The sequence below is a fragment of the Sorex fumeus genome, unplaced genomic scaffold (assembly GCF_029834395.1).
Source record: "Sorex fumeus unplaced genomic scaffold, SorFum_2.1 ptg000265l, whole genome shotgun sequence".
Classification (NCBI taxonomy): Eukaryota; Metazoa; Chordata; class Mammalia; order Eulipotyphla; family Soricidae; genus Sorex; species Sorex fumeus.
Window position 1 is genome coordinate 354,775 of NW_026606322.1, and position 12,749 is coordinate 367,523.

A 12,749-nucleotide genomic window follows, 5' to 3' on the forward strand; every position below is an offset into this window, starting at 1 on the left:
CTAACTATACTTCTACTTGAGTTTGCTTAGCTACTTACTGATCTCAAACTCACTGGTACAAATGAGTCTCACATAATAAAAACCCCAAAGATCATCAAGTGTTTGGGTATGGAATAAGATATAAATCAGAAAAACGGTTAAGTTCATGCTCTTTTCACATTTCATATTTCACTGTGTTAACTATTAATTAGTACATGCTCTGATATTTACCTTAACGTTATTCTATTCAATCCTAACATAAAACCAACATATCAATCACAAAAGTACCATTTTATATCACACTTTACACCTCTAAGAATGTTGTAAAAATAAAACAAATAGAAATTATAAAGAAAACAGGCAAAACAGAACCCAAATTTTATATCCAAATTACCATCATGATACTTTAAACTTGATTTTTTAAAAATTGTCTAAAATCAAATATAAAGTTACCTTCACTTATTATTCAAAATATTTACCCTGTCATTACCTTCCTTCCCTCTACATATTAGTTGCTTTTCTCCCTCTAATTTGATTTATACTTCTCTTCACTCAATTTTTCTCATTGAAGTTGAATCCAAACACCTTGGACAATGCCCTATCTCCTTTATTTACCTTTTTGGTAATTTTCCCAAAACTTACATCATGGATTTCATCTTTAACTGTGGGCAACTTGAGAGTTAACTTGAATGGCCCATTTCCTGGCCATGCTAACTCATGGTTCTCTCTCTCCAGAACTCTCTTCCGAACTAAAATTAGAAAAGAAAACAACAGTCATGCAATCATCATTCACGAAATGTCCCCATGATTTCTTTTTTTTTCAATTTTTATTAGTAAAACACCATGAGGTACAGTTGTAGACTTACAAATTTTTGTGCTTGGATTTCAATAATACAATGATCAAATACCCATCCCTCCGCCAGTGCCCATTTTCCACCACCACAGATCCCAGTATCTCTCTCACCCCACATCCCCCCAAGCCCTTTTGGAAAACAGTATGGATGTCTCTCAAAAAAATTAGAAATTGAGCTCCCATTTGACCCAGCAATACCACTCCTGGGAATATATCCCAGAGAGGGAAAAAACGTATAGTCGAAGAGACATCTGCACTTGTTTTTTTCATTGCAGCACTCTTTACAATAGCCAGAATCTGGAAAAAACCTGAGTGCCCATGATTTCTACACATATCATCATCATTAGCCAATGAATAGGTTAATCTCCTAAAAGAATATGCATAGAAAAACAGGAGGTTTAGAAGGCAAGGATGTAGCCGAAATGTAGATCACTTGCCTTGAATCTGTGAGGCCCTGGGTGTGATCACAGCACTGAACGCCCCCTCCCTCAGCTAAGCTGCATGTGACCCTCAGAGGCTTGGCGCACCACCAAGTATAGAGTAACCAGGAGCTCAGAGCTTCATCACCAGTATGCCCTTATTGAAACAGAGAGGGGACAGAGGAGAGCTCAGTGGCAAAAGATCTGCTTTCCCTCTAGTGTGCAGATCAAGGTCTCAGTGACTAAATTTTATTTATATATGTTTTATTTGTGGTCGAAATCGGCCACGAATGCTGGCCGACTTTGACCATGAGTGTGGAAAGGTCAGACTGCAGCTGAATCTCACGAAGACAATGTTCATGAGAAATGGACTCATTCCTGAAGTTCCATTCACTCTCAACAGAACAAACATCTCCAAATGCAACAGTTATGTGTGCCTAGGTCAAGAAGTCAACATGACAAATGACCTGGCACCTGAGCTGCACAGGAGGAAGAGAGAAGCGTGGATCACCTTCAAGAACGTGGAAAAAATAGCTAAGAGGATGAAGAACCTCTGGCTCCAGGCACATCTTTTCAACTCCACCATTCTTCATGCACTAATATATGCCTCAGAGACCTGGGCCCTACGAAAACAGGATGAGAACGCTATTCGGGTCTCCCAAAGAGGAATTAAAAGAGCTATGCTTGGAATATCATGCTTCACTCAAATGAGAGAAAGAATACCGAGTTGCGACCTCCATCGACGGTCAAGAATCAGGGACACTGTCTCATTTGCCAAGGCCAAGGCATTGAAAATCAGATGTGCTGGACATGTAATGTGATTTGGAGATGACCACTGGACTAGATCTATTACTGGATTCCTGGATTCCATGGACGTCAAAAGATCGTGTGACTGCCCACCTATGAGATGGTCAGACTTCTTCCTCAAGACTCTAAATGATCGGTTTGAGACTCTTTATGTTCCTAGAATGAGCAGATGCCATTGGGCTACACTAGCACTCGACAGGGATGGATAGAGACGTTACTGGTGCCGCTGGAGCAAATCGATGAGTAACAGGATGTCAAGTGATCAAGTGATCGAGTGATATGTCTTATTTAAAAACATATATAAATATATTTCTTATATATGTATATATTTGAATTTTGGATCACATCCAGTAATGCTCAGGCGTTAATCCTGGCTCTGCACTGTAGCACTATAGCATTGTTCTTCCATTGTTTATCAATTTGCTCGAGCAGGCACCAGTAACGTCTCCATTGTAAGACTTGTTACTGTTTTTGGCATATAGAATACACCATGGGAGCTTTCCAGGCTCTGCCATGTGGGCAGGATACTCTCAGTAGCTTGCCGGGCTCTCCGAGAGGGACGGAGGAATCGAACATGGGTTGGCTGCATGCAAGACCTACCCACTGTGCTATCGCTCCTAGATCTGCATTCAGTAATTATTCCTGGTGGTGCTCTGGGATGCCAGAGATTAAACCAGGATTGGTCTCATGCAAGGCAAGTGCCCTACTCACTGTACTATTGCTTTGGCTCCTCAGTTCACAATATTAATCATATACTGAGAGAAAAAAGAATCCCTCATACTGAGTCTATGAAAATCGAATACTGAAACATAGCAAAAAGAAAACCCTATTTTAGGAAGTTGGCCCAATGGAACATGAGCAGAATTCTTAGCAGCTCAGTTAAAAAGTTATTTCAGGGGATTGGGGATATAGCTCAGCAGTAGATTGATGTTTGAATATGAAACTCTTGGTTTCAATTCCAGGCAAAGTCATACACACACACACACACACACACACACACACACACACACACACACGGTGCATGCATGCAGAATATAAGTTGATTAAAAAAAAAGGTTCCTCAGAAATGGAAAACAGAACTGTCTTATGATCCAGCAATCCCACTTCTGGATAATAATCTAAAATACACAAAATCATTAACCAAGAATCATATGCACCTCATTCTTTATTGCAGAAATGCTCACAAGCTAAGATATTGAAACAACAACAGCAAAATCTTTTATTAGATTATTGGATTATTATGTGATATAGTGCAGCAGGTAGGGCGTTTGCCTTGCATGTGGCTGACTCAGGTTAGATTCCTCTGTCCCTCTCGGAGAGTCGGCAAGCTACCAAGAGTAGCCGGCCCGGAAGGCAGAGCCTGGCAAGCTACCCGTGGCATATTCAAAATGCCGAAAACAGTAATGAGTCTCACAATGGAGACGTTACTGGTGCCCGCTAGAGCAAATCGATGAACAATGGGATGACAGTGCTAGAGTGCTACAGTGCATCTGTCCATATTGCGATTCTATTTAGCTAAAATTTTATGAAATTTGGCTTTATTTTTGTTTATTTGGGGACACTCCTAGCGATGCTCAGGGCTCTACACTCAGGAATTACTCCTATTGGTGCTATGGGAACCATATGGGATGCCAGGGATCAAACCCAGGTCGACCATATGAGAGTCAAGCAGGCAAGCAGTTCTACCCACTGTGCAATCATTCTGGCCCCTGAAATTCTGCCTTTTATAGTGCATTATAAGGAACTCCAGGGATTAATGTGAAGCATAATAACTGAGAAGAAAGACAAAGACTGGGTAGTTTTCTTACATATGGAATGGAAGGAAGCAAAGGAAATTTAAATGACAGTGGACCTTGACAACAGAATGGAAATTGCCAGAGGGAAAGATGCTAAACTGGACAATGGGAGTATACAATGGTTACTGGTATTTTCATTTTATTTAAAAATCCAATAAAATTTAAAAAATCCAATAAATATTTTTTGAAGTCCTGAAAGCAGATTTTCTCTGAGAAGCCAAAAAGACAGGAAACAGTGGAAACACATCTTTTAAATTCTGATGAAAAGAGAGTGTTCAACACAGAATTCCACATCTGGCATAAATATCTTCAGTAATAAAAGCAAAACAAAAACATTTTTAATTGGGAAATTGAGAATTTTTTCTGATCAATGCTGCTCTAATGTTAAAGGAAGAACGTAATTTTTAAAAATGAGAAGTTATTTCAGTCAATTTTCTAAACTGTTTTGACTAAAATATCAAGCCTGATAGTAAAAGGAGTAAAATAGATAGTAAAAGGAGAAGAATAAAAGGCAGAAGAGATGGGGAGGCTTTGAATAAGCATATCAGGTAGCTTCGTTAGAATCACCCAACTGTAGTGGATCTAGAACTCCAAAGACGCGGACTGCAGCACTGCAGAAATCTATTGAGTGACAGAGAAGTTATCTTACTGCCTCTTCAGTCTATTTCTTCATTTAAAGTAGTGTTTCTGAACAAATTTGTCATTTCATACCGGAACCATAAAGGTAGAGTCAGGGGTTCCCTCTGCATCTGACGCATTCCTGGTTCTGTTCAGGTCCCCAGGCAAGGTCCTGCACCGGGCGGAGCAGCCGCCTCAGTACCCAGGAGCCCCGAGGGGGCGCCCTTCCTGCTCCCCCAACCTAGCCGGGCAGGATTGCACCCTCCGCAATCACTTTACAGGGGGGTTTCCTAGAAAAGTCTCCCCGCTTAAGGTCGCCGTAACCCCGCAGCCCTCGCGCTCGCGCTCAGGAAGCCCACCCAGGTCTGGGGGAGCTGCCGCCCCGTTGCACCCACCGGGTCCTGCAAACTGCGCGGGGCCCCTCCCGAGCTCGCCAACGCTCTCCGCCGCTCCCTGAGCTCGGGACCTCCGCACTGGACCGGCGCAGCTCCCCTCGGACTCCCGCCTGGGCGGGACTCTCCCTCCGGTGGCCCCTCGAACCCCTGCTCCCTTCCACTGGGCGGACCCTCCTGCCGGCGACCCCCCTCCTCGGAACCCTACTCCTCCCAGCATGGGCGGGACTGTCCTGCGGGCGCCCCCTCGGACCCGCTGCCCCCGCACCCCCCCTCCCCAGCCTGGGCAGACCCTCCCTCCTCTGCCGGGCCTCACCGTCCTCCGGGGAGAACAGCACCAGGAAGCGGCCGGGACTCCCGGGCCACGGGCGCACCTCGCACTCGCCGCCGCCCGACCTCTTGATGCTCTGGAAATACAACTGCAACTTGATGCTCAGGTTCCGCGGGGGGTCGGGGCCCCAGGAGCCCTCGACCAGCAGCGGGAAGGAGCCGGGAGCGGCCATCCCGGCGTTACCCTGCGCCCGACTGCAGCGCCCGGCCTGGACTCGGGCAGCTGTGGACACCAGCCTGCCCTTTCGGTTTCCTTACCTGGAAACCCTCAGACTTTAAGTTAGGCCTGAGATTATCGGTGCTTGAGTCACCCCCAGTTACTTCACCCCTGGGCCACACGCTGACCTGCCCTCTCTGCTTCATCACCTCTCGCCCTCCACCTTGCTTGAAAGTATCTAAGCTCAGGCACCCTCAGACTTACCAGAACCGCTCTCCCACCCCCAGCAGATAAGATATGTGGACCCCAGATTTGCACACGCGCGCGCGCACACACACACACGGACATTTCTGGAAGAAAATGGAATGATTAGGCAACACTCTTAGAATGTGCCTTGGCTTGCTTGGGGATTTGTTTTACTAGTAATCATCAGAAATCTATCTTGTTTTCCTCCTTTTGCATATTGTTTTGATCTGTTCCTATTATTTCTGTTATATATGATAATAACATTTCTAGAAGTACAGAGGGACAGGACGGTCACAATATTTTCCTGGAATATTTACAAGGAACCATTAATTCAAAATGAATTCTATGTCCCTGAGCTCATAAAGCTGTGGGGACTCCTGTGAAGTTATGTCCCTGTGGGATCCCTGCTCCTGGGAAGAATATACAGATGTTTAGGGAACACCTGAGCAGTCTCCCAGAACAGGTTGCAAGTGAGGGTGGACTCAGGGAACATATGGGGAGGTGACATGTCCCTGAGTCTAACCTTGGAGGTTGATGTTTTGAGGGGCAGTGGTTGCTACTGTGGTTTACAGCACAGGATAGCACTGGAGCGCAATCAGGGAGGGAAACTGCTGGACACTGGGAGAGAGGGCAGAGGGACCAGGCCCTGCTGAAGGTAGACAAGGATTGGGAAAGGGAGGGAGCCCTACCCAAGTTTGCATGTCCTGCTGATGGGCCTTTTGAATCCTGGCAAATGAAAGCTGTCAAGGATGACTCATTGAATTGCTGAGCACCTGGCTTAGAGACTCCTTATCACTTGATTCATGATCATACAGTGGTGTAATGGGCAATCACTTAGTTAAGCACAACAAAACAATCTGGCAGAAGAGCAAGGAAGTTTTATTCACCTTTGGGCTAAGTCCAGACAGCAAGTGTCTGAGAACATCAGCAACAAACAGTTGTCCCACAAGCCTTGTTACAGGGCATTATTGCAAACGTAACATTAGTCTGCTTCACACTTAAGGGTGCGTGGGCACACATACATTATGGCACATTATCAGTATGGTTACAGGGAGTTTCCTAAAATCAACATTTTCTTGTCTAGAATAGAGAAGTTCATCCCAAATGCAGTTCAAGTGGGCATTTCTGTATTTTTCCACCTACAAGCAATTTCTAAGGGTCTGCACTGTCTGCACTGTCCTCCCATTGTTCATCGATTTGCTTGACCAGGCACCAGTAACGTCTCACAACAAATTGTGAGACTTGTTGTTACTGTTTTTGGCATATCAAATATGTCACAGGGAGCATGCCAGGCTTTGCCTTGCAGCAAGATACTCTTGGTAGCTTGCTGGGCTCTCCGAGAGGGGTGGAGGAATCAAACCCAGGTCGGCCACGTGCAAGGCAAATGCCTTACCAACTGTGCTATTACTCCAGCCCCTTGTAAGTACAGGCTATAAATAAAGGGTACATTATAAAGCCATAGATCAAGATCACGATCACGACCATCCTGTTATTCGTCGATTGCCTCAAGCTGGCCCCAGTAACGTCTCCTTTGTCCTAGCCCTGAGATTTTTAAAAAAGTGCCATATTCAAGGCTCTTTCAGAGTTAGGAGAATGAGACCCATCATTGTTACTGGTATTTGGCATATTGGGTACACCACGGGGAGTTTGCCAGACTCTGCCATGTGGGCAGGTTACATTCATTAAGATACAGATACCTCAAATAAGATGAGCACAGACCCAGAAAAGCCACAGACACATGTTGTAAATTTCCTTCCTAATAACTAGAGCAATCATCTTCATAGGGAGTATCTCAGTAGGATTCCCGAAATGGGCAGGGCTGCAATGAGTATATCCTTGACCCATAACCCGAAGTTTCAAGTAAGAATGACAGGCTGTGATCAAATTTCACCGACACTTCAAATAAGATAAGTGTCCTGAGACTCTGACCATCAACAATCCTATTGATGGTCACTGAACTGAGAAGAGATTCAGTAAACTCAAAGAAATATTGACTTTTTAAAAAATCAAAAAAATTCTTGGAAGAAAACTGAATGGGCAAGAGAATAAAGTAGCAGGACTCCGAAAAAGAGTGGAAGAATCTGAAAATCTAATCAGTGACTTCAATAACAAGGCACATAATGTGACAAGGAAGAAGAGGTAACAGAAAATAAATTATTTAAAAATGTGAAAATTTTAGACACCTAATACACAAGAGTAAGAGGAATTACCTCCAAATCTTGGAATATTAAAAAAAGAAGACAGAGGCCCCCGCCGCAGGTCCAGCTCCATGGGACCGGTCCACCAGTTAATCGTCCCCTCCTCTCCAGGTGGGTAGGGGGAGCCCAAGCCGGGAGCCGCTCCTCCCCCCAGCCACATGGCGGAAGCCCAGCGGGGAGACCCCCGAAGCAGGTCCAGCTCCGTGGGACTGTCCACCACCCTTCCTCCATTCCAGGATCCTGGGTGGGAGTGGCCTGAGAAGGGCTAGGGGCGTGGCCACCACGAAGGGGCGTGGCCTCCCAAAAGTGGGCGTGGCCCTCTCCTCAGCGGGCAGCCGCAGTTATGTCACTCACTTCAAGCACTCAGAAATTTCATCCCACAACTTGTCACCTAATACCAACCAAAATTTTTCTCACCTCTTCTACTACAATTCAACAACATCCCACTCACCTACTCCATTTCTAACAAAAGTCCTCTTGGAAATGAGCTGTACAAGCTCACTACTAAATAGTACATCCTCCAAAGTTTCACTCAATGTCAGTTATAAAACAAAGAATAACGCCTGATTGAGAAGGTCAGACTCAGAAAGATAGAAGGGTGCCTACTATCGACCAACCTTATCCAAAATCCTTTCCCACCATAAGAGGGAACAGTATGATCTGTGCAGGACGGGAACTGAGGCCCATCTCATGGCAACAAAGCTGAATGGCTCCAGGCACTTTCTCCTCATTCAATCAGAATAGTAACAGTGAACATGAAGGACTAAACCACACTTGTCACAATGGTTAAGCAACGCAAAAGCCCATCAAACGTTCTTATTGAAGAGGCTAGCCCAGAAGACACCAACAGTACGGTAGTGTTAGACAACCTCCCTGACAAGGAATTCAGAAGGGAACTACTGAGGATGCTTAGGGATCTAAAAGAAACAATGGAAAGCAATGCCAATAAAAGACAAGAGTATTTGAAGGCAGAAATGAGGAAAACGCAAACGGAAATGTCAGACCTGAAAAACCTGGTAGGCGAATTGAAAAACTCAGTGGAAGGCCTCAGCAGCAGAGTAACAGCTGCTGAGAACAGAATCAGTGAGCTCGAAGATGAAGTTCAGAGACTCTCCAGAAAAGAGCAGAAAATGGAAAAGAGACTCACAATTCTGGGAACAGATGACAAGAGAAGATCATGATGAAGCCAAGAGGGGTAACATAAGAATTATTGGAGTCCCAGAGGGACAGGAAGAAAACCCTGATGAAGAAGAAACTGTCAAAACATCATTGCTACAACGTTTCCAGAGCTGAAGAAAACTTGTGACCACATTCAGGAAGCCTGAAGGGTACCAGCTAGAAGAAATCCGAATAAAAATACCCCAAGACACATCCTGATCAAAATGACCAAAACCTTACATAGAGACAAAATTCTGAAAGCAGCAAAGAAAGAAATTTCCTACAAAGACGCATCCTTAAAATTCACAGCTGATTTGCCTGATAAAACGTTTATGGCCAAAAAACAGTGGTGGGATATAGTGAAAATACTCAATAAAATAAATGCCTCACCAAAAATACTCTACCCAGCAAGACTCTCATTCATAACAGAAGGAACAACACACAGTTTCACAGACAAACAACAACAGAAACTTCATAGACTCAAAACCATGGTTACAAGAACAACCAAATGGGCTACTTTAAGGCAAGACAGGCCCCTCAAATACACCAAATTTCAACAGAAAAATGGGACAAAACCCCATAACAATAATCTCTCTCAATGTCAATGGGCTAAACGCACCAAATAAAGACACGGAGTGGCAGGATGGATTAGAAAATTGAACCCAACATTCTGCTGCCTGCAAGAAACACATCTCAATAGTCAAAGCAAACACAGGCTCAGAGTCAAAGTCTGGAAAACAATCCTACAGGCAAACAGCTCCCATAAAAAAAGCTGGGGTAGCCATCCTAATATCAGACCACATCAATTTCAGAGAGAAGAAGGTCATAAGAGACAGTGAAGGCCATTTCTTATTGACCAAAGGATCTGTACAAAGGAAGAACTTACAATACTAAATGAATATGCACCTGTTGAGGGACCAGCAAAGTACTTAAAACAACTACTCATAGACTTGAAGAAAGATATCAATAGCAACACAATACTAGTGAGAGACCTCAACACCGCTTTATCACCTCTTGATAGATCAACCAGACTCAAGCTTAGCAAGGACATACTTCATCTGAGGGAAACAATGGAAGAAAGGGACTTAGTAGATATATATAGGACACTTCATCCTCAAAAATCTGAATACACATTCTTCTCAAGCATACATGGAACATTCTTCAAGATAGACCACATGCTGAGCCACAAAACATACCTCCATAAAATTAAGAAGATAGAGATTGTATCAACAATCTTCTCAGACCATAATGTGCTGAAATTAGAAGTAAATCACACACACAAACAGAAAACTAAATCAAACACCTGGAAATTAAACAGTGCGCTATTGAAGAAGTAGTGGCTTAGAAAGGAAATCAAAGAGGAAATCAAAAGATTTCTAGAAACGAATGAAAATGAGGACACGAGTTACCAAAACTTATGGGACACAGCAAAAGCTGTGTTAAGAGGAAAGTTTATAGCTCTACAAGCTTTCCTCAGGAAGGAGGAGCCAGCACACATAAGTAACCTAACCTCACAGCTTAAGAGCATGGAGAAGGACCAACAAAAGGAGCAGAATCCGAACAGGAGAAAGGAAATAATAAAACTCAGAGCAGAGATTAACGAGATGGAAACCCCAAAAACAATCCGAAAGATCAATGAAACCAAGAGCTGGTTCTTTGAGAAAATTAACAAGATTCATAAGCCTCTAGCAAAACTCACAAAGAAAGGGAGAGAGAAAACCCGAATAAATCGAATCAGAAATGAAAAGGGGCTCGTTACAACAGAAACCACAGAAATTCAGAGGATCCTCAGGGAGTACTTTGAGAAGCTTTATGCCACGGAACATCAAAACCTCGAGGAAATGGATAAATTCCTAGACTCCTACAGACTCCCAAGGCTGAACCAAGAAGACCTGGAATACCTGAACAGACCTATCACCATCAAGGAAATTGAAATGGTAATAAAAAGTCTCCCCAAGCACAAAAGTCCTGGCCCGGATGGATTCACTAGTGAATTCTTCCAAATCTTTAAAGAGGACTTACTCCCAATCCTCTTTAAGCTTTTCCACGAAACTGAATTATCAAAAACACTTCGGAACAGTTTCTACAAAGCAAATATTACCCTGATACCAAAAGCAGACAGAGATACCACAAAGAAAGAGAACTACAGGCCAATATCCCTGATGAACACAGATGCAAAGATCCTCAAAACTATTAGCAAAGAGAACCAACGACTTATCAAAAATATCATACACCTTGACCAAGGAGGATACATCCCAGGGATGCAAGGATGGTTTAACGTTCGGAAATCAATCAACATAATCCATCATATCAACAAAAGAAAAGATAAAAATCATATGATCATATCAATAGATGCAGAGAAAGCATTTGACAAGATCCAGCACCCCTTTATGATGGAAACCCTAGCCAAAATGGGTATAGAGGGGACCTTCCTCAACATAATTAAAGCCATCTACCACAAGCCTACAGCAAGCATCATCCTCAATGGGGAAAAACTGCGAGCCTTCCCTCTAAGATCTGGAACAAGACAAGGATGCCCACTCTCTCCACTGCTGTTCAATATGGTACTGGAAGTACTTGCAATAGCGGTTAGGCAAGAAAAATATATTAAGGACATTCAGGTAGGAAAGAAAGAAATCAAGCTCTCACTATTCGCAGATGATATGATAGACACACACCTGAAATGTGGTGCCTAATTCTTGGGTATAGGAGTTCCAACATCTGCTCACAGTGCTTTTGAGAACTGCCAATCACAGCTCCACCCACACTTTCTGTCCAACTCACTACACCCACACATTGGTGCCATAATCTTTCACTTTCCTTTTCTTGGAAAATAACTGGAGGTTATCCTGCTAAGTAAAGTTAGAGGGTAAGGTACAAAGGAAAACAAGACAAGGAAATTGTGTGATAACAACGTCTGGTCTTATATAACAAAACTGAGAACACAAGTCTAGGAGGTGGGGTGGTGAGAAGCTAGGGAATAATAACATGGACTGGCAGAAACTTAAGGATGTTGGTGGAGGGTCTTGAGTGATATCATGGTGCTGTGGAGAGGTAGCTATATACATCAAAACCATAAACATTATCATTATTGTAAACATGTGACCTAAACTATACAAATTTTATAAAAAGATTTCTTAAGGACAAAAAATTGACTAAATATAACAGTCCAATACAATACTGAACAAATAGTATGGGGGTTAAGCACTTGCTTTGCATGCAGACCTGGTCCATTTCCTGGCACTGAGTATGCCCCACCCCACCCCACCATCACCACTTGGAGTGATCCCTGAACACAGAGCCAATAGAAGTCCCTGAGTACCACTACATGTGCCCCTCAAAAAATAAGTTAATACATTTGAAAGAAGGAGGAAAAGGAGGAGGAGGAGGAATAGCTTCTGCTGGTGGGGCTCAGTTATAGCTACCCCAGGGTTTTATCACCCTCTGAAAGCTGAAGCTATCAATTGTGGGTTCAAAGTCCTAGTTCTGCGAGGAGGTTTCAGATATATAATCTCAGTTAACTACATCTATGCAATTTAGTCATGAGAACAGACCTGAGTAGGCATTATAGAGTCTGTCTTATTCCATACGAATGCATATACTTCTTATAACCAGTCACTCCCCTTGGCCTTTGTCTTGTCTGCTATTTTTTAACACGAAGAAATATTTTCAGGCATCATGTGTTTTTTTTAATGCGAAACCCAGAATCAGTCTGGGATGAATGGGAGGAAACAATTACCAGGTCTTCAGGTGAAGATTTCACAAGGCTGTCATGCAGACTTCTGGAGGTTGAAAG

The 12,749-nt window shown here is 43.4% G+C and overlaps 1 protein-coding gene across 1 annotated transcript in view; it reads right to left on the reverse strand.

Annotated features, from left to right (window-relative positions):
* The window catches only part of LOC130018619 (protein mono-ADP-ribosyltransferase PARP14-like), a 159,984-nt gene extending 154,617 nt beyond the window's left edge, over positions 1 to 5,367 (reverse strand). Inside the window, exons 1-2 of the mRNA XM_056109406.1 lie at positions 5,181 to 5,367; positions 595 to 728 (exon numbers count right to left, since the gene is read on the reverse strand). Of these exons, the coding sequence (XP_055965381.1) occupies positions 595 to 728; positions 5,181 to 5,367 (321 nt within the window). The remainder of the gene's footprint in view (positions 1 to 594; positions 729 to 5,180) is intronic.
* Positions 5,368 to 12,749: the final 7,382 nt, after the last annotated feature.